Source organism: Medicago sativa, chromosome 7 (genome assembly GCF_051527215.1).
Source record: "Medicago sativa cultivar Bolivia chromosome 7, Bolivia_mono, whole genome shotgun sequence".
Classification (NCBI taxonomy): Eukaryota; Viridiplantae; Streptophyta; class Magnoliopsida; order Fabales; family Fabaceae; genus Medicago; species Medicago sativa.
The window spans coordinates 31,312,514-31,335,133 of NC_140755.1; the positions used below are offsets into that span (position 1 = coordinate 31,312,514).

Genomic DNA, 22,620 nt, shown 5'->3' on the forward strand with positions numbered 1-22,620 from the left:
CCAGTTCGGCACAACACGCCTACGTCTGGGGGCTACCAAGCCAGGAAGGAAATCCACTAGTGTAGTCCACATTCAATACCTCTCAGCAAACTCCTCGTTTACACTATATTACCTAGGACCTACCCGTCTAGAGTTCAACCTAGGAACTCCTAGATCTGAGATCCCATCTCACTATCCTAATGGACAATCATTGCCCCAGTGACCTATCAGACCTCAACCAAAACAAAAGTAGAAGTTACATCCAACACAATCAACAAGAACCTTGTTTCACAACTTCAGTCTAGTGCACAAGAGTATCAAACTCACACACTCAGTCCTAAACAAGTATCACAGACGACACAAGAAAGGCACACAATAAGAGATTCTAAACTTGCATCACAAACGATACAAGAGCAGAATACATGAAGACTTAATCCCTAAAAATCTAACTTTTCGAATGATGGCTTGAATGATCAATTAGGTCTTGAAGTCTTCCTTTTATACTGAAGCAGCTTGGGCTAAATAAATCGTTGGGCTTCAGTAACTTGCAGATCGGTTCAGCTAATCTGCAAAACAAGAATCAGAAACAAATCTGGAAAGTCCTAAAATGTCGGAACATTTATAGGAGCGTTCCAAATTAATAATAAATATTTCCTAAATATTATATCTACTTTTGAAATATTCCACAGTTGTTTCTTAGATGATATGCGCGTTGCTTGATCAATAAGTAAAGGAAATATTGTTTCCTTAAACAATAAAGGGCACGCGTACATTTAGGCATGAACCCAAACACACTGAACCATGTCAGGGTGTTGGAACATTGTATCCAACATCTTACAGAGTTGCCTATCCACATGTTGAAACTTTGGTTCCAACTTACAGAACAAGGATATTTGTTTTAGCAATAATGAAGCCAACACAAATACCCAACCATCTCCCCCTTTGTCAAACTTTTGGCTAAATAAAATTAAGGCCAATACTTATGAAACAGAGGGATACATAAGACCATTTCTCCAAGAGCATGAGCACACACCAATGAAGAAACAACTAGTACAGAAAATCCAAAGAGATGCCATCGATACACTTCCTCAAGTCATCACGAACGCATATTCAAGAAGGAGGAGTAGTAGGTAGTATCACTCTAGAGATAGCAAGAGTGTGCATACATAGAATGCCTCACGAGTCTTCAATCACAGCTTCAGCTGGCAGAGGTATTACACTAGATCAGAGACATGCAGCAGCGGATCAGATCAATAGCATAGTCTCAAGAGCTAAGGAAAAATAAATTCCTAAGCTACAACTAGGGAACATAAGTTCTTGTACAGAGGATGTGCCAACATCCTTTACCACTAGAGCAGAGGAAAAATAAATTCATGTGCTACATTCAGGGAAAACAAATTCCCACACAGATGTAGAGAGAAGCGAGTTCTCTCAAGAGCAGAGGAAAGCTAAGTTCCAATGCTACAGACATAGGATGTTCCAACATCCTTCAGAACGTCAGACAGGAGCACCTGCCACACATAGAGGCAAGGGAAAAAATAATTTCCGATACCTACAGAGTGATGTCACCAACCAACCATAGAAGCACAGAAAAATTAATTCCTACACTTACATGTGACAGACTTGGATGCCTTCATATAACTGTCACTAACAGCATATAGAAGCAAGGAAAAATAAATTCACATACTTACAAGTGACAGACACAGATGTTTAAACTTCTGACTCAACATCCTTCACTCAGCTTGGAACATAGAAGTATCACTCCCCCAGAATATATGAATTTATGAGTGACTACTTACAGGAATATTCCATTACTCCCCCTGAATACATGCATACAGATATTTTGAACAGACAAACACTCCTAATGCATAGACAAAGAAACTTCAGGTTTTGGGCATAAGATCTTTCGAGGAATATTCACTAACTAGCAAACCTATCAGCAGATATATGCTAGCAGACCTATCAAAGGTCACACACACACTGAGACTTTAAGAAGTCTTCCAGACATGTTCCAGAATATAAGGCAGTAGCAAGGAACATGTACACTTAGATTTCCAAGAAAAATAAATTCTCAGAATTACAGCAAGATGTTGCAGCTTCAGTGCCAACATCTGCACAAGGTCTCACAGACATGTTCCAACTTTTTATTGAGCAGTTGCAGGGAACATATACATCATCTGAGAAAAATAGACTCTCAGAAGTATCATAGAGATGTTCTAGCACAAGTGCTAATATCTACACTAGTCTTCTTAGACATGTCCCAACATTCCAGAGAATATCAGCAAGGAACATGTACATTCAAAAATACTGAGAACATATTCTCAGATTATCATTAAGATCATCAAGATGTTGCAACATGAGTACCCACATCTACACATAACCTGAAATAGTTGCAAAATAAATGCAACCACACGAATGATAGTTATAATAGTCAGGCATACACATTAGTGGATTAATGCAGACAAGATACATGCAGAAGAACACATATACAGAAAGGGAGTATAGATAAAGATATACCAAATTTTTCTCCCCCTTTTTAGCCACAAAATGTGCCAAATAGAAATTGTTAAGAACATCAGGAGTACATCATTGCTTGTATACTCCACAATACAAAGACGTGCAAAAAATAGAGATTTGTCAGCACGCCTCACACCACAGACAATCAGGCCTCCTCATGCAGGCAAATTCCCAACTTGCCTCGTAGATTTTCAAATTGTTTTGCATGTAAAGCCTTGGTAAAAATATCTGCAGTTGCTCCTCTGTGTCTACATGCGCAAGTGTCACAACCTTTTCTTCAACAAGATCTCTGATGAAATGATGTCGAATGTCAATGTGCTTTGTTCTGCTATGTTGAATAGGATTTTTGGAAATGTTGATAGCACTTAGATTGTCACAGTATAAGGTCAGAACATCTTGTTCCACATTATACTCCTTCAGCATCTGCTTCATCCAAACAGGTTGAGAACAGCTACTCCCAACTGCTATGCACTCAGCTTCAGCAATAGATAGAGACACACAATTCTGTTTCTTACTAAACCAGGAGATCAGATTATTTCCTAGAAAGGAACATCCTCCAGAGGTACTTTTTCTGTCATCAGCACTTCCTGCCCAGTCTGCATCACAGTAGCTTATCATCTTAGTGTTTTCACAGGATGAGTATAAAATTCCATAGTCACTGGTGCTATTGATATACTTTAGTATCCTCTTCACTTGAGTCGGATGACTCATCTTTAGTTCAGCTTGATACCTTGCACACACACCTACAACAAAGGTGATATCTAGCCTGCTTGCAGTGAGATAAAGTAAACTCCCAATCATGCTTATGTACACCCTTTGATCAACAGATATACCACTTTCATCCTTTGTAAGCTTCAAGTGAGTGGCAGTTGGAGTTCTCTTGTAACCACCATTATCCATGCCAAATTTCTTCACAATGTTCTTGGCGTACTTACTCTGTGAAATGAAGATTTTATCCTCCATTTGTTTAACCTGAAGTCCAAGAAAATAAGTCAATTTACCAACTAGACTCATTTCAAACTCAGACTGCATCTGATGAATGAAATGTTGAACCATCTTGCTTGACATTCCACCAAAAACAATGTCATCAACATATATATGGGCAATCATCAATCTCCCATTGTCATCTTTTACAAACAAAGTCTTGTATGTACCTTCTTTCCTATACCCTTGACCAACAAGAAATTGAGTGAGTCTCTCATACCAAGCCCTAGGTGCATGCTTTAAGCCATACATAGCTTTCTTCAATCTGTACACATGATTGGGAAAGCTGGGATCAATAAACCCTTTAGGTTGCTCAACATAGACTTCCTCATTCAAGTACCCATTCAGAAAGGCACTTTTTACATCCATTTGAAATAGCTTAAACTTGAAGATATATGATACACCTAGCAGTAATCTTATAGATTTCAGCCTGGCAACAGGAGTAAAAGTCTCATCAAAATCCAGACCTTCTATCTGGATGTAGCTTTGAGCTACTAGTCTTGCTTTGTTTCTGGTCACAGTCTCATGTTCATCAGACTTGTTTTTCAAGATCCACTTGGTGCCTATAACATTTACACCTTCAGGTCTTTGAACTAAATCCCACACTTCACTCCTTTTGAATTGATTAAGTTCTTCTTGCATTGCTTCAATCCATAAATCATCTATCAGTGCTTCTTTGACATTCTTAGGCTCAATCTTGGACACAAAGCAAGAGTTGGCAATGACTCTAAGTGACCTTCTGGTTGTGACTCCTTCATCAGGATTCCCAATGATAAGGTCTTGAGGATGATTCTTCTGTATTCTTGTAGAAGGACCTTTAGTAGTGGACATCTGTTCCGGCCTAGTATCTTCATTTTCATCTTTCTCTGGTTCAGATTCAATCACCTGGGTAGGTGCATTTGTTTCTTGAGTAGGTGTTTCAACATCAGCATCAACATCAGGAACCCTTTCTTTAGGCACATCATCTATCACAACATTAATCGATTCCATCACAGTTTCAGTTTTGGAATTGAAAACCCTGTAGGCTCTACTGTTAGTAGAGTACCCCAGAAAAATTCCCTCATCACTCTTAGGATCCATCTTTTTCTGTAATCTCTATCAGACAAGATATAGCACTTGCTACCAAACACATGGAAATATTTAACAGTAGGTTTCCTTCCCTTCCAAAGTTCGTAGAGAGTTGCTGTGGTACCAGTTCTTAGTGTCACCTTGTTGTGAATGTGGCAAACTGTGTTCATGGCTTCAGCTTAGAAACGATAAGGTAAATGTTTAGCGTGAAGCATAACTCTTGCAGATTCTTGAAGAGTCCTATTCTTTCTCTCAACCACACCATTTTGCTGAGGAGTTATGGGTGATGATAATTCATGTTTGATTCCCTCTTCTGTACAATATTCATCAAATTTAGAGTTTTCAAATTCAGTTCCATGATTATTTCTGATTCTAACAATGCCACTACCATTTTCTCTTTGCAATTGTGTACACAATTCTTTAAACACATCAAAAGTATCTGATTTTTCTCTAATAAAGTTTACCCAAGTGAATCTAGAGAAATCATCAACAACCAAAAGAACATACCTTTTTCCACCAATGCTTTAAACTTGCATAGGTCCCATCAGATCCATGTGCAAAAGTTCAAGAACTTTAGAGGTTGCTTGATGTTCCAACCTTGGAAGAGACATCCTTGTTTGTTTGCCAATCTGACATTCACCACATATGTTTCCTTTAATAATCTTCAGATCTGGTAGACCTCTAATTGCTTCTGATGACAAGGCCTTCTTCATCCCTTTCAGATGCAAATGTCCCAACCTTTGATGCCACAGCTTGATCTCTTCCTCTTTGCTTAAAAGACATGTTGAGATGAATGCCTCCTCCTGAGACACCCACATATAGCAATTGTCTTTGGACCTTGTGCCTCTCATAAGAACTTCTCCTTTCTCATCTGAGATCTGACATTCTGGTTTGGTGAAGTTTAATTTCAGTCCTAAGTCACACAGTTGACTAATGCTAATTAGATTTGCAGTTAATCCTCTAACTAGCAGCACATCATCAAGTCTTGGAAACCCATGTTTAATCAGGTTTCCAATTCCTACAATCTTCCCTTTAGCTCCATCACCAAAAGTAACGTAGCTGGTAATATAAGGTCTTACATCTTCCAGATAGGTTTCTACACCAGTCATATGTCTTGAACAACCACTATCAAAATACCAGTCCTCTTTAGATGATGCTCTGGGGGATGTGTGAGCTATTAACCCAGTATTGGTGTTTCTGTGGTTCCATCCTTTCTTGGATAGTTTCTGATGAAAGTGCAAGAACTCTCCTTGCAGCTTGAAGCAGTAGGGTGTGATGTGTCCCTTCTCTTTACAGTGATCACATACCCAAGTCTTTGATTTCTTCTTAGTCTGATGTTCCTCTAGATGTTTGAACATTGACTCTGCTGATTTCATTCAAGTCTGTTCTTTCATCTGTTCCAGTTGAAGATTCAACCTTGACAGTTCATCATTAAGTTCTGAGATGTGAGCCAGATTATCAAACCTTTCATTTTGCAGATGTTCAATCTCCCTTGCTTGTTCCTCAACCTTTTGAGTTAATTCAGTATTTTTAGCCATCAGGTCATAGTAGGATATAGCAAGCTCATCATACGACATTTCTTCCTCATAAGACTCAGTATCTGACATAATTCTACCAGCTAGGGCAGAGACATGATTAGCAGATTCAGCTTTTACCTCATCATCTGAGTCATCTTCATCTGACCAAGACACAACCAAACTTTTCTTCTGTTTCTTTAGAAAAGTGGCACATTCTGTTCTGATGTGACCATACCCTTCACATTCATGACATTGTACTCCTTTAGCGAGAGTCCATTTCATCAGGTCTTGTTACCTTCTCTTTACTAGGTTGATTGTTAATGTTGGATCGGATGTTCTGACTATTTGGCCTGGACCTTCTGTCAAACCTTTTGAAGAACTTCTTAAATTGTCTCCCAAGAAGTGCCAGAGACTCTGCCATGTCTTCATCATCTGCTTGATTTGCTTGTGACTCATTAGGTTCTACACAAGAAGCAAAAGATATCCCCTTGCCTTTCTTATCAGTTTTGTTGTTGACAGTTATTTCAAAATTTTGCAAGGACCCTATCAACTCATCAACCTTCAAGCTTGAAATGTCCTGAGCCTCTTCAATAGTTGTAACATGTCAAACCTCTTGGGTAGGGATCTGAGAATTTTTCTGACTAGTTTCTCATCAAAAAATTTCTCTCCAAGGGACTCAAAAGAGTTTTCAATATCAAGGATATTCAGATGATAATCTTGAATACTTTCATCCTCCAGCATTCTCAAATTCTCAAACTTAGTAGTAAGGAGTTGAAATTTAGCACTCTTTACCTTAGTAGTACCTTCATGAGCAGTTTTGAGAATCTCCCAAGCATCCTTAGCCACAATACATTGCTTGATCAGTCTGAACATGTTTTTGTCTACACCATTGAACAGAGCATTCAATGCCTTTGAGTTTCCAAGAGCCAATTCATCTTCAGCAGCACTCCATTCTTCTTCTGGTTTCAATACATCAGTCCTGTTACCATCAGCATCAATTGTCACAGGGTGTTCCCAACCTTTCAGAACTGCCTTCCAGGTTTTGCTGTCAATGGATTTGAGAAAAGCACTCATGCATTATTTCCAGTAGTCATAGTTCGAGTCATCCAACAGAGGGGGCCTGTTTACAAATCCACCTTCCTTGTCCATAATGCTAGAATAGAACTCCCTGGAGCTCACCCTAAAACAGGCAGGGTGCCTGCTCTGATACCAAATGAAATTCTAGCGTACTTGTTTTAAATGTTCTGTCAGATGTTTTAACGTTTGCAGTGTTCCATTTAATGTTCCAACATCGCGTGATAAACAGAAATAAAAACAAGAAAATAAATTACAAGAAAGTAAAGAACACAGTGAGTTTGTTGACCCAGTTCGGCACAACACGCCTACGTCTGGGGGCTACCAAGCCAGGAAGGAAATCCACTAGTATAGTCCTTATTCAATAGCTCTCAGCAAACTCCTCGTTTACACTATATGACCTAAGACCTACCCGTCTAGACTTTAACCTAGGAACTCTTAGATCTGAGATCGCATCTCACTATCCTAATGGTCAGTCACCGCCCCAGTGACCTATCAAACCTCAACCAAAACAAAAGTAGAAGTTACCTTCCAACACAATCAACTAGAACCTTGTTTAATAACTTCGGTCTAGTGCACAAGAGTATCAAACTCACACACTCAGTCCTAAACAAGTATCACAGACGACACAAGAAAGGCACACAATAAGAGATTCTAAACTTGCATCACAAACGATACAAGAGCAGAATACATGAAGACTCAAACCTTAAAAATCTAACTTTTAGAATGACGGCTTGAATGAGCAATTAGGTCTTGAAGTCTTCCTTTTATACTGAATCAGCTTGGGCTAAATAAATTATTGGGCTTCAGTAACTTGCAGATCAGTTCAGCTAATCTGCATAACAAGAATCAGAAACAAATCTGGAAAGTCCTAAAATATTTTCAGAACATTTATAGGAGCATTCCAAATTAATAATAAATATTTCCTAAAATATTATATCTAATTTAGAAATATTCCACAGCTGATTCTTAGATGATATGCGCGTTGCTTGATCAATAAGTAAAGGAAATATTGTTTCCTTAAACAATAAAGGGCGCGCGTACATTTAGGCATGAACCCAGACACACTGAACCGTGTTAAGATGTTGGAACATTGTATCCAACATCTTACAGAGTTGCCTATCCACATGTTGGAACATTGGTTCCAACTTACAGAACAAGGATATTTATTTTAGCAATAATGCAGCCAACACAAATACCCAACAATATCTGTACCAAAAAAAAACATAAATAAATGGACAAAATGTATTTAGGCATTTCCTCAAAACTATATACTTTTACGGTAACACAACCTAAGGCATGGAACAATGGATATAAACCCACACATTATATACAATACCAAAATGCAAGTAACATATCACCAAAACATACTTATGCATTCATCAAACTTAATATAACATATATACATTCATCATACTTTATGTAACGTATACCATTATGTAATTCATCAAACTTGCCAAAAAAAGTAAAAATTGAAGCTTAGAATCATTATAACATATATACTTTATAAAATTTAACATATTTGAAAAAAAAATTACACAAAAAAAGCAAGAATTGTTCTCTTAGGAATTTCATCAAACATCTTAAGTGCATTCCAAATTACTAACACAATTAGTGTTAATTCACCATCAAAACAACTACATTGTACCTAAACCTACACTAAACAACAATGCCAGCAACAACAATACATTATAACATCAAAATCATACTTAATTTGCAATTTTTTTAACCTAACCTAAAATGAACATTTTGCTCAAAATTAAGTAAAATAAAGTCATAAACAACCTACAATGCATATAAATAGGAAGAAAAGAACATACTTGTGATTTACTTGAAGAAGTTAGGATGATTTTCGTGCAATTTAAGATTAGATGATTTTGGATTAAAGTTGACTGTGTTTGGTTTAGGTTTCTGTAAACAGAAAATGCAGTTTCTGTTCTTGTTTATTCCCAGATCGCAGCAGTAGTTAACTACCGCTGTGGCCAGTGGTAGTTAACTACCGCTGGGGGCAATTTTGTACTTTCCATGTGTTATTAGAGACTTAATCAAGTCGGAAAAGCAATGATCAAAGAGTAAACATGTAGTTCTGTGGCTTTATGCTAATGTTATTTAAGTACATCTTTTTTTACAGTATTTAGTTTTGCACTTGACACACTGTACGGTAACATGCATTGTTGTTAGAATCCTAAAATCCTACGATTTTGCTATGCTTTACCAATATGAATTCTGAGTTGAATCTTAAAATATGCAAAATCCGTTCGAACTCGTTTAGGTTTAAGTGATTCTTCAATTTTGCTCTGACTTATAATTGTCGTGTTCGTGATGTGTTGTTGGCTTGTAGCATCTAGGTTTTTAGTATGTTGTGGACTTGGTTGTTTTATATTTAAAATTTGAGACTTTGAGTCGATTATGCTTAAGATTCGAGACTTGATTTTTTTATGTTCGCATTAAAGATTTCAAACTTTAAATAGTTTATGCACTTTATAGTATATATTTAATATAATGTTAGTAGAATTCATTGATTTTGATTGTGATCTTCAATATTGCGATCTTGCTACGCCCTTTCAACTTTGATGTTGAAAACCTTGGTAACATGTTTATTATGGACTGAAGCAGTGAGCGTGCTTTCAATGAGAAATGGAGTTAGTATGATCTTAGTTTGTTCTGTAGTCTGAGAGTCAAGTTCCATATCACTAACAACTCTCACTCTCACTCTCACATAACCTGACATTGCCACATGCAAGGGCCGAAATTCAAATCTTGAATCCCCCCACTTGCTCGCTTTAATAGGAAAAAAAATTTATGGACTACACTATTTACCCAATTTATATATAGACACACATATGCGGTAATATGACGATTGTTGTGAAAATTGTGGATTGTAATCATTAGATTGAATCTGGTAAGATTGAAAATTGCAGCAACAAATATTATTGAAAACTGCATAAGAAATTGCAACAAACACAAACAAAAAGAGTAGAGAATCTGAATCTTATTTTCTTCTAAAAAAAATAAAAATTCTGAATCTGATTGAATTTTTATATTTTTAGATTATCCAATCACCCGAACCAAACCAAAACCTATATCATCAGTTTAGTTTGGTTTGTTTCTACTTCAAAAAATTGATCAAAATTGAATCGAATTGAACCATGTAGATTTTGTCGGTTTGAATATTCTATTGAATTTTTTTCAATCAATTTCTACAGATACGGCTTTTTTTAATCCAATTTCAGACCAATTGCGTGTATTATTATTTTTAATTAAAAAATGAGCATTTGGTTTTGATTTAAGGACAATCATCACCTCTATTCTCTTTGAATTTTTTTACCTTTTCAATGAATGGAACAATAAATAATCTGAATCTCTTGATATTATAATCATATTATACGATCATGCACATTTCACAAACACAACATAGCACAAGGTGCACCAATGTTACAACAACAAATTTATTTCCTCAAAAGCTCATTACAAATAATTTAAAAGGCGAAGAAACCAACTACGGCGACAGCAACAACAGCGGATACTTTTAGAGAAGAAGCACCACTAGCTTCATCAGCTGCGGGAGTAGGGCCGGCAGCAGGGCCGGAAACAGGAGGGACAGCCACAACAGGCTCCTCAGCCACTGGGGATTGGGCAGGAGGTGGATCAAAAAAGAGGGGAGGAGAATCTGCGAGGCTTGGGGATTTTGGGGATTCTGCTTCTGCAACTGGTGCTGATGCCTTTGGTGATTTCTTTTCTGAAGATGGAGCTGGTGATTCCTTTCCTGATGACTTTGGTGATTTCTTTTCTGAAGATGGAGCTGGTGAGTCCTTTGCTGATGACTTTGGTGATGAAGCTGGGGCATCAGCGGCCATAGCCACGCCAACAATGGCAACAAAGATGAGCGCGAGAACGAATATCTTAGAAGCCATTGTTGTTATTGTGTTGTGTTGTTGTTGTGTGTTTGTGTTGTTAGTATTTCTCTAATGAAACAATATTAGAGAAAATACTAACAAGAATGAATGTGGTGAATTGGTTTGAGTGGGGAATACCGTTTTATAAGGTTACGAGTGTGAGAGAAGTTAGGGAAATTGTGGTGCAAGATTAGAGAAATAAATTAAGGTTTTGGAATTTGCGGTAAATTAATGGTGATGCATAGGGCTTGAATTGGAGCCAACGAGAGGAGTTTATTTGTAGACATTTTGACTTGTGTTTTCTAATTGTAGCTTTTAATTTTGTCAAAAATTGCAAATCAATAAGGGATTTAGTTGACCGCTTTGATCGGTAGATACATTTATAAAATGGATTATTAATATTAACTAGTACTAGTATGGAGCCCGTGCCAAGCACGGGTAAATAATTTTTTATTAAAATAAATTTTGTCTAAAAAAGAAAAATAAGTTTGTTTATCGTTGTATCTTTTCCCCTTCATCAATTAGGAGAAGGTTGATTTATGGTCAATTTTTGGTCTCAAATTATTCCTCTTAATCGTTTTATTTTTTCATTATATTTAAATAAGTGAATTTTTTTTACATAGATTTGGTTTTTCTTTTGTTTTGTTTGTGATGTCATCATCTAAGTGTGACCGTATTATGTTGCTCTTCGTTTTGGTGTGGCATTTTGATTTTCCATATTTTAGTGGAGTTCATTAGGTTCAAATTCACAAACTTTCTTTGTTCGGTGTCCATTAGAAATAATAAAATAATAATATATCAAATTTAAAAATATTAATATAAGTGATTTTAATATTATTTTGTGTTGTCAGAAGATGTTGGATAAATTATATATAATTATAGATTTTTTCGACAAAGCTCATTTTTTATGTTAAAAAATGTACTTGTGAATATTCGTAAATATTCGTTGATATCATAAAATCCAACAAATACTCGATTGACGGATAGTCGTGCATAATGGAGGCTTTGATGACGTTTAGCGTTTGTGATTGCACATGACCCCATTTGGTTAGAGACAACAATTTATTTTTTGTCATTAATTTATTTTATATGTATAAGAAGTTTTAAGGAACCATCTTATCTAACCCTTGAGCTTAAAGTCATACTTGATTTTCCTTTTTCAATAAGTTTGTCTCACTTTCCTCTAATACTCTAATATGATTTTGTTAAAACATTGAACCCTCTCATGTTTAGTTAATTTGATATTTAATTATAGTTTGTTCACTTTCTTCTAATGCTCTGATATGATTTTGTTAAAACATTGAGCCATCTATGTTTTTGTAATGAGGAATGCTAGCAACACACATTCTAAGACACATTCTTCAACACACTCTCTTTGATTGGTTAAAATTTACATGGATCCCACCAAATCATGTGGGTCCCATATAAATTTGGTGGATCTCATATGAGTTTTAACCAATCAAAAAGAGTGTGTTGAAAAGTGTGTGTTAGAATGTGTGTTGCTAGCATTTCTCGTTTGTAATTTGATATTTAAGTATTTCCTAATGCATATCTCACTTATATAATATTTATACTACTATTGTTGCATTTGCTTATAGAAACTTTGCTAAATTGAAATTGTTAGCACAGGACACCCAAAATATCAAAGATAACCCTATTTGTATCCACGGATAAAATATGAGCATATGTGCCCGTGAATATTTCTTGGCATCCCTAGCAAGTTGATAGATGTGTTGATTTAAAACTGATACACCGTCTAATGCAATGTACCACAAATCTTCATCAAAAAATAAAGTGTACCACAAAAGTAGTTTAATGATAACAGTGTGTCTAATATGGATCTCTCAAATATGGTCTAATGGTCGACCTTTACCATTTTAAATTTTAAATAAAAATAATTTTAAAATAATAAAAAATGAAGAACAAAAATAATATTTTAGCTGAAATGCAGTTTTGATCCCCTATTATAACTTAATCGGAATTTTAATCCCCCTATTTTCAAAAACTCTATTTTAGTCCCCCTATTTTACATTTTTTTTGGTTTTTTTTAACCCCGTCAATTTTAGTGATTTGTCATTGTCATTAATGACGTGGTGGTAACGTGGCCTTGTGTGTTGGCTTATTGAGTTTACATGTCATTAACATAAATAATTAATTACATACAAAATGTAAAAACTAATTGATTAATAATTCAAAAACAAAAATTGAATTAAATTATAATGAGAAAATGAATTAGGTTTGAAAACATGAACCCTAATTTGTAAAATCTCTAATTTACATATGCTCACATATAACCTTGTAACATTGTAGTTGAATCCATAAACTTTTATTTTCGTAAAGCTTAGAGGTTTTTTTTCGTAAATGAATTTTTTTTTTGTTTCCTCATAATTTGGATCTGAAACAAAAATCAAATAATCCTTTCTTCTTCTTCGTCTCCTCTGTTGTAGAAATTGCACAGTCTGGGTTAAGCAAGCATTCAAATAACTCCATCACAAAGTCATATGCATATCGCAATTTCGGCATTGTCCATAGTCGTTGTGGGTCGACATCCGCTGCCACCGTGCTGGTTCAGTGAGCCCCTCATGCGCTCGTACGACTGGTGGCAGTGTTCCATGCACTGGTTGGTCACCGACGTGTTGTCCAATCTTTTCTCGATTCTAGTGTTGTGTGCCATCCTTGTCCCCTCTCCTGCGCTAGACACTGCTCCTAATCTGGATCAAAACAAAGTTCTGGGATCAACCTTCACATCAAGTCCTCGTATCATGCCTGATAGAAAATAACACAAATTACACTTGCAAATGTAAAATATTTTTATTCAATTTAAGAACTAAGAAAGAATTGGAGATTGAAGATTTTTTATCCATCTGCTCCTTTTATGCTTGCTACATATTTGATCATAAATTAAAGGTTGAAGATGATTGAAAAGTTTCTGATTGTGTGTGGTAAAATGTACAGATTCTCATTTCAGTTTACGTTAGATCCGAACCATTGATAAAATCTAATGTTGTTATTTTTGTGGTTCATCAGTGAAGACTTCATTGACCCCTCACCCTAGAATCCCTTAAAATATATAGTTGTTTAATAAATTTTTATTCAATTATATTTTTAATAACTTGTTGAAATATTTATTTATTTTCAAAAGTATTGGTTTTTTAGGGGAAAAGTATTGGTTATTATAAAAGATGTTTATCTTTATAAAAATAATATATATTTCTCAAAATGTTTACTTCCATTCGATTATATTTATTCTAAAGAAGAGTATTTTTAACAAAGTGAGCTAAAAGATAAAAGAATTAAGAGAAAGTGTGCTAAGAGTATTTATATTTTATTTATTCTAGAGCATGAGTATTTATCTTTCAAATCGAATGTAAATAAATATTTAAATAAAAGATTAATACTCTTAGCAACCTTTGTTAAACCTGAATACCTCTTTTTTTATTGGGTAAATCAAAGATATTTTTCACATAGAACTTATGAGATTAATCATTTAAAGATACTGAGATCAATTTAAGATATTTTCATTTATTTAATTGATCTTTGACTTCTTATAAAATGAGATATTCAACCAACATATATAGTGTGACACAAGTGTAGTTATTTGACTCATTAACCATTTGGTAGGGTATGATTCTTGATTGGTGCGTACGGAAAAATATGATTACCATTCATATTATATACACAAATCAATCATCTCTTTTCACCATGATGCTACTGATTTTTATTAAAAAAAATCAAATAATAGTTCATTGATAACAGGTTTCTAAGTCACTGCTCAGAAACAAAAAAAATAAAAAATACAATCAAAGAAAGAAATTGAATAATAAAAATAATAATATGGAGCTACACTAATTATGATTTCTTCAATCGTAATCAAGCATTTGCACCCACCACTCAAAACTTCTTCACCCCATATAGAACCCTAAACCTGTAAACAAAATGACTGTATTCATTCATCAGTTTTATGCTAAAGCTATATTCTAAAAAATCATAGATCTGCCACTTCTTAATTTTCAAGTTCTATCAAGTGAAAGGTTGAATTTTAAATTAAAATGAATTAAGAAGAATATACAAATCTATAAGTCAACAAACGGAAGAACCAATAAACTCAATCATGGAACAACATAGGTATTACGCAGAGGAGAAAAAAATATTACTCAGATCGATTGTTGGTGTATAATGTATGTTGGCTAGTGCCCCTTTTACAGATATATATACTTTTTTTTTTTTTTTTTTTGCGTTAGAGGTGGTATAGTACCTATATTATGGAGTAAATGTGTTTTATTCAAAATAATAATGGGTAATTACAATCATTTTAACGGAGATTTGAAATAATACGTCTTTTAAAAAAATATTTGATTGTAATCATGACATATTTATAGGCTCTTCAAAGTCAAATGAGATATATTTGATTGTAAATTGATTAATTAGCCTAACATTAATGTAAATGATCCTAGAAATTGCCACGTGTACTTGTGAATGAAAAGGGTCTCAATTGTTTATATTGTAGATGGACACCCGTGCCAAGCACGGGCTAGAATTTCGTCATATTTGAGGGATAAAATAACGCGATATATTAAGTGTCGGTTAAAGCCAACGTTGAATTAAAATGTAGAGGTTGAACAACAAATAAGTGAAAAAACCTAATTCAGATTTTGGATTAAGGTGTGGTATCATTACCACTTTTGTGGTTGCTCTTTATGCAATGTGTTGATTCACATTAGTGTTGACTCCCCTGGAAGACCCAACAGTGATATCGTATCCCGATTCATAATTGTGGGGGAGAGGGAGTGGTTCTTGGCGGTGAATCACGGTCACAGAGAATCTTATATTTAATAGAGAGATGTTAATGTGTCAAGTATGAGTTAAAATTCGACATTAGATGCAAGGGTAGTTGTTGAGGAACATATAAAGGAGATTATCCATATACTTGATGCCTAAGGACTTTGAGTAAAGATGTGATGTCAATCTCACTTTTGTGGTTGCTCTTAGCATAATATGATGATACAACCCAATGTAGGTTCTCACGGAAGTTGCAACATTATAATGATTCGTTTTGTTAGTTTTTGGGTGTCATTTATTTAATTTTTTATCTTAAATTTTAGTTATTAATTGTCATTCACTTTCTTTTTTTTTTATTCAACCTCTATTATTTCAAATTCTTTCGCTTTTAGTCTTTGGTGGGATTTGACAATGGAAAAATACACACATGTTATGCTGAGTTGAAAAAATATATACATGTTATACATTTTAAATTGATGTGATATTTTTGATTTAGCCTGTTTTTTTGGTAACATAATTATCCGTTAATTTCTAACTCTTTCAACAAATTCATAAAATTTCCAACAACTCAATCTATTTGATATACTCTCACGGATAAAACACATTTTTTCCTCTTATCATTCTCTCATGTTCAAATTCATTTTTTCAGCTTTTTTCTTTTTCTATTTTACTTTCTATATTCTAATGAAAGAAAGGAACAAAGACATCTCCCTGTTAAACAACCACCAACCTGCATATTTTACCATGTAGTATCTCTGATCTTTTTTGGCTATCTCACTATATCATAGATACAGAGAGTCTCACACTTAGAGGAGAGAGGCTAATGTGTCATGTATGAATTAAATTTCTACTTTGGATGCAAGAGTATATATTGAGCAACATATAAGTGAGATGACTAATATACCTATTGTCTTAAAGTATTTGATGAGAATGTGGTGTAAATCTCATTTATGAAGTTTTTTTTAGTCAAATATGATGATCCAAGTCATTGTAAGCTTCCTCGGAACTCCGAACATTATGATAAATTATTTTGTTAGTTTTTGGATGTCATTTGCTCAACTTTTTATAGAGGAAAGATATTTGAACAACCATTTTTTGGGACAACTTACGTTACAACAAAAAATACAAAGAAATATAGACATTGACATTAAAACCAAAATAATAGAGAGAGAAAAAAAAGAGTAAAAACACAATGTGAGTATAAGAGAAGATGTTGTGTCAATCTCACCTTTATGATTGCTCTTAGCCTAATATGACGATCAAACTAAGTGTAGGTTCCCCCATAATCACAACATTATGATGAACTTTTTTTTTTTAGTAAATTACGATAAACTACTTTGTTATTGTTAGGATGTTATTTGTTTATTTTTTTTATCTTAAAATTTAATTTTTGATATCATTCGCTTTCATGTTTTTTTATTCAACCTCTCTTATTTTAAACTCTTTCACATTTGGACTTTGATAGAATGTGATAGAAAAAATACACGTCGAGTTGACAAATTACATGTTTGTTACATATTTTAAAATGATTTGACGCTTTTTTGATTAAGTCTATTTTTGTTGTAAAAATACCAAAAATCTTCATATCCTTCAACAAACCCATGAAATTAGCGGCAACTGAATCTATTATGTATACTCGCATAAAAAAAAACATACACTGCATGTTTTTTTTCCTTATCGTTTCTTTCATATTCAAATTCATTTTTCATATTTCTTTTTTCTTTCTAATTTCCTTTCTCTCTTCTTATGAAACAAAGGTACATAAATTTCCCTCTTGAAACTACTTTCAACCCACCTTTTGAACATGTCGTTACTATGTCTGACATTATTTGACTATGTCACATGATTACTGATGTGAATAGTCACACACTTGATTAAGAGATGTTAATGTGTCAAGTGTGAGTTAACATTCTACATTGGATGGAAAAATAGATTTTAAACAACATAAAAGTGAGATGGATCATATACCTAATGTCTTAAGATTTTGTGTGAAGAAATGATGTCATTTTCACCTGTATAGTTGCTATTGACATAATATGATGCTCTAATTTAGTGTAGACTCATCTGAAAGTCACAATATTATTACAACGTTGTGATAAACTGTTTGAGGATTGCTAGAAACACATTTTAACATACATTTTTCAACACACTCTCTTTGATTTGACAAAATTCACATGAATCCCACCAAATCATGTGGGTCCCATATAAATTTTGTGGGTCCGATGTGAATTTTAACCAATCAAAGAGAGTATGTGTTAAAATGTGTGTTCCTAACATTTCTCGTATTGTTTTGTTAGTTTTTGGATGTCGTTTGTTAATTTTTTTTATCTTAAATTTTAGCTATTGGATGTCATTCACATTGATGCTATGTTTTTTATTCAACCTCTATTGTTTCAAATTTCCTACAGTTTTGACCTTTGGTGGTATTAGACAATGGAAAACTACATATGTATTATGTTGAGTTGATAAAATACATGCATATTAAACAAATATTTACACAAAAATCCGCAACTCCTTCAACAAATTGGAAAGATTATTAACAATTCACTATATTCCTTATAATCTCATAGACAAATTGCACACACTCCGTTTTTTTTCCTTATCATTCCTCTCATGTTAAAATTCAATTTTTACCTTCTTTCCTTATCGAATTTATGTTCTTTCTCTTGAAAGAAATGAACAAAAACCTCCCTCTATTAAATCACCATTATCCCACCTTTTTACCATGTTATGCCTTCTCAGCTCTAATTTGGTAATTTGGCTATATTATCAAATCACATATGTAGAGAGTCTCACACTTAAGAGAAATATGTTAACATGTCGTGTGTGAGTTAGAGTTCCATATTAGATCATATACCTAATTTCTTTAAGATCTGGATGAAAATGTGACGTCAAACTTATTTGTGTGGCTGCTTTTAACATAACGTGATTATCCAACCCATTTTAACCCTCGGGAAGTCCCAACATTATGTAAATATTTTTTTTCATTTGGATGTCATTTGTCTTAGATGTTATTTTTTATTCAACCTCTATCATTCAAATTATTTCACATTTGTTCTTTAGTCGGATCTGACAATGACAAACTATAGATGTGTTATGACGAGTTAACAAAATTCATGCTTATTACTTATTAGACATTTTAAGTGAAGATGTTGTATCAAATACATTTGTGTGGTTGTTCTTAACCTTTTGTGAATTTTTTTTGTGCCAACCCTCTAGTTTCTAGAGGATAGGGTCCTAGTGTAAAGAGGGAAAAACTAACAAATTATGTTTGAAACCCTAATACTAATACAAAATATAAAAAAGATAAAATGACAATGTTAGAATCAAGATGACTTAAAAATATCAATTGATATGTGTTATGATCTTATTAGTTTACAAATTAAAAGGCGACGTATGCTACAATTAGATTGACCGAAGTAATAAACATTTTTTAGTATAAGAAATCAATATCACATGATTCATGCAAATGTTGATTACATTATATTGTTTTCATTAATTATTTTCTTTTAACATTTTGATGATGGATAAACCATGTGAATTGAAATTCTTATGTCTACCAAAAGAAAAAAAAATGGAGAAAATGGATGAGGGAGATTTGAAATTCTTATGAAAGCAAATAAATAATAATCAATAATAATAAATGGAGATTTGAAAAATCAAATTATATTTGAACTGTGTTAATAACGTATAAATAATAATCAATATATGTATATATTTGAATTAGATTTGAAACCGTGTTGCATACATATAAATTTGTCATCGTAAATTAATTTTATTCCATGTTCATTATCCTAATATTGTTGTGGGTAAAGTTAATTTGGTTAAATGCTATAATATTTTCAAATGAAATTTAAGATGACAATAAAGATAATTGAGACAAAGACAATCATTAAAATTAATGTAAAAGATTATGCTGTCTCCTCTTTTGATTTTTTTTTTTTATGGGGGAACAATGAAACATAATGAAAAGGCATGACCCTAATGAAAATAATGATCAACTTTTATTGGCTGATAAAAAACATTAAATGAGATGAGAAATGTGAAGATGCCGCATGTACTTTTGATGATCTTTCTTATAAAAATTCTTGATGATATTTCTCTAGTTCTAAGAAGTGACCAGTTAAGAGGTTCATAGAGCACTCTTCTCATCCCTTTTGCCACCACAAAGTGTGATGTATGTTGATGTGTAGCTGGTCTATCAAGATTGTATTATGTGGTATGTGAAATATAAGTAGAAAGAATACTATGTAATCTCTAGCAGAATGAACTATCAGAGAGATGAGGATGATTATTAAAGAAATTTTTTTGAAATACATGCTATAAGACATTTATATAAGTTCTTTTTTTAATTTTAACTAACCATCACGATCAAGTAACAAATTATTAAATCAAACTGATAATATTAAATTACTAAAATCAAACTCAATGTTTGAAAATTTATGTATATTGATCAATCAAAAAGATATAAATAAATATGGATGAGTAATTAAGTTCATTCTTATATCCTTAAAAAATGTTAATTCTTGTCACCTCCTTGGTAAATAAATTCATCCTTATCACAATTGTTTTGCCTTTTCTTCCGATGAATTATACGAACTTTTTTAAAGCACTAAATAAGTTTTTTATATCCTTAAAAAAAGTTAATTCTCGTCACCTCCTTGGTAAATAAATTCATTCTTATCATAATTGTTTTGCTTTTTCTTCCGATGAATTATACGAACTTTTTTAAAGCATTAACTATGTTTTTTTGACCAATTTAAGCATTAAATAATATGAAATTAATTAGTACCTTTTATGCACCAATAAGTTATTCCAAATACCAACACCCAAAAAAAAAAATCCTTATATATATAAACGTCTTGCTTTGACTAATATGTATGAATGTTGCAATTCATTATTCATTTAATGGCTGTCTAATGAAAATTAAAATCAATTTGATACAAATCAAAATATGGCCTAAGTTTGATTGGAATATTTGTCTTTGATACAAATCAAAATATGGCCTAATAAGTTTGATTAGAAAATTTCCTACTCTGATATATTTTTCCGAAAATTAAAACTAATATTTGAAAAAGTATATTTTTTAATTTTCGTAGGATATTAAATTTTATTGAAAAAGAAATAATCATTTTCGTATTATGTCAAATTTTTTTTCTATTTACATAAAGATTACAAACGTATATACACATCAAAAAAATAAAGATTACAAACGTATATACACATCAAAACATGAATAAACTAAACAATAGTCATAGATAGAAAAATAATTGATATCCACAAAAAAAAAATCAAAATCTTTCATGGAATAAGTACAAATGGGAGGCAGACACAAACACTAAGTAAATCTTACAAAAATATTCAAATAGGACTAACCAACAATCTAAAGGCAAAATTTCAATAAAATATGAAACCGAACATAAGATATATTATAGATGAAAAAGAACCCAACAAATGGACATTCTCTACAATAAAAAAAAAATTACATTATCTAATTTTCTCTTGGCACATAAACATTCAAAAAGTTGCATGGGTAGATCTATGATGTCCATGCCATAAACCGTTAGAACTTGAAATTATCATAGGGCGAATATGTGTATTTGGACAAAATACATGGATATCCACAACATTTAGTGGATTGATATCATAAATTGAATCAATTTTTGAAGTTAGAGTGATGGAAAAAAATATGCTTTGAAGAAAAGTATTTCAATAAAATGAAAGAGAGATTTCGAGAAGAATTTCAAAATTGAATTCCGAATGACGTGAAAATGTTGAGACTCACCAACAATATTTATAGAAAAAAGAAGCAAGTAAATTGCATCAATTATGCCCTTAATTTAATAATGAAATTAGTATGACATTAAATAGCAAAAATAATTTGAATAAAATTGAATAAAAAAATATGAAATGCACTAAATCAGAACAACATTAAATGCACCTTAGAATTCTAAGATGACACGTGTACTATCACAAAAAAATAAGGTAAATGTTTATAATAGAGACTATCACAAAAAAATAAGGTAAATGTTTATAATAGAGATAGAGATTTGGATAAAGAAATAAAACATAAATGATTACTGAGTTTATTATTTTTTAAAATGCACTTAAAATTTTAGGATAGCACCTTGCTCCTTTTTAGTTAAAGAAAAATGAGCTTTTTACCGAAAAAAATAAACTAAAGATGCCATAAAAACGATTTTCTTTTTTGACATATATAGAAAAGTATCATTTTCCTCTCAAAAAAAGATCATTTGGAAGATGTCACTCCAAAGTTATCAATTCAACCTGTTTTGTAAAAATGAGATGCATTTTTTCTTGTCTATCTGGTTTCCATCTCAAGTATAAAGTAGGAAAAATAGAGAAAAATCAAATATAATCACCAAAGTAAAATATAAAAGAGCAAATTAAAAACATAAGAAATATAAGAAAAGTTAAACAAAGAAAAATAAATATATAGTAAAGGTTGCGAGTATCGAGAGATTAAAATAAAACCAAGAGGGTTATAGAAATCCTCGATATATTTTTTGATTGATATGTCATGCATTTCTTCTTTTCTCTTGATTGACTTCCATGTCCAAACTAAAGATCCGGTCAAAAACAAAAAACTTATAAACACAAAAAAAAAAAAATTGAAAAGAGAGAATATGAATAAGAAAACAACAACATAATAAATCACAATATAAAGTAACATAAGAATAAGAAATGTTAAATAAATTAAACAATAAAACAATAAAAAAAATAAGAAATAAATAAATAAATAAAATAAAAGAGAATGGGGTTGAAAGCAATGATTTTTTTATGGA

At 32.7% G+C, this 22,620-nt stretch overlaps 1 protein-coding gene across 1 annotated transcript; it reads right to left on the bottom strand.

Moving 5' to 3' along the window:
* Positions 1-10,491: 10,491 nt before the first annotated feature.
* Positions 10,492-11,151, bottom strand: LOC146905596 (uncharacterized). The gene has a single exon (XM_085722379.1). The coding sequence runs from the start codon at positions 11,051-11,053 to the stop codon at positions 10,619-10,621; it is 435 nt and encodes a 144-aa protein (XP_085578505.1). The 5' UTR covers positions 11,054-11,151; the 3' UTR covers positions 10,492-10,618.
* Between the last annotated feature and the right edge of the window lie 11,469 nt (positions 11,152-22,620).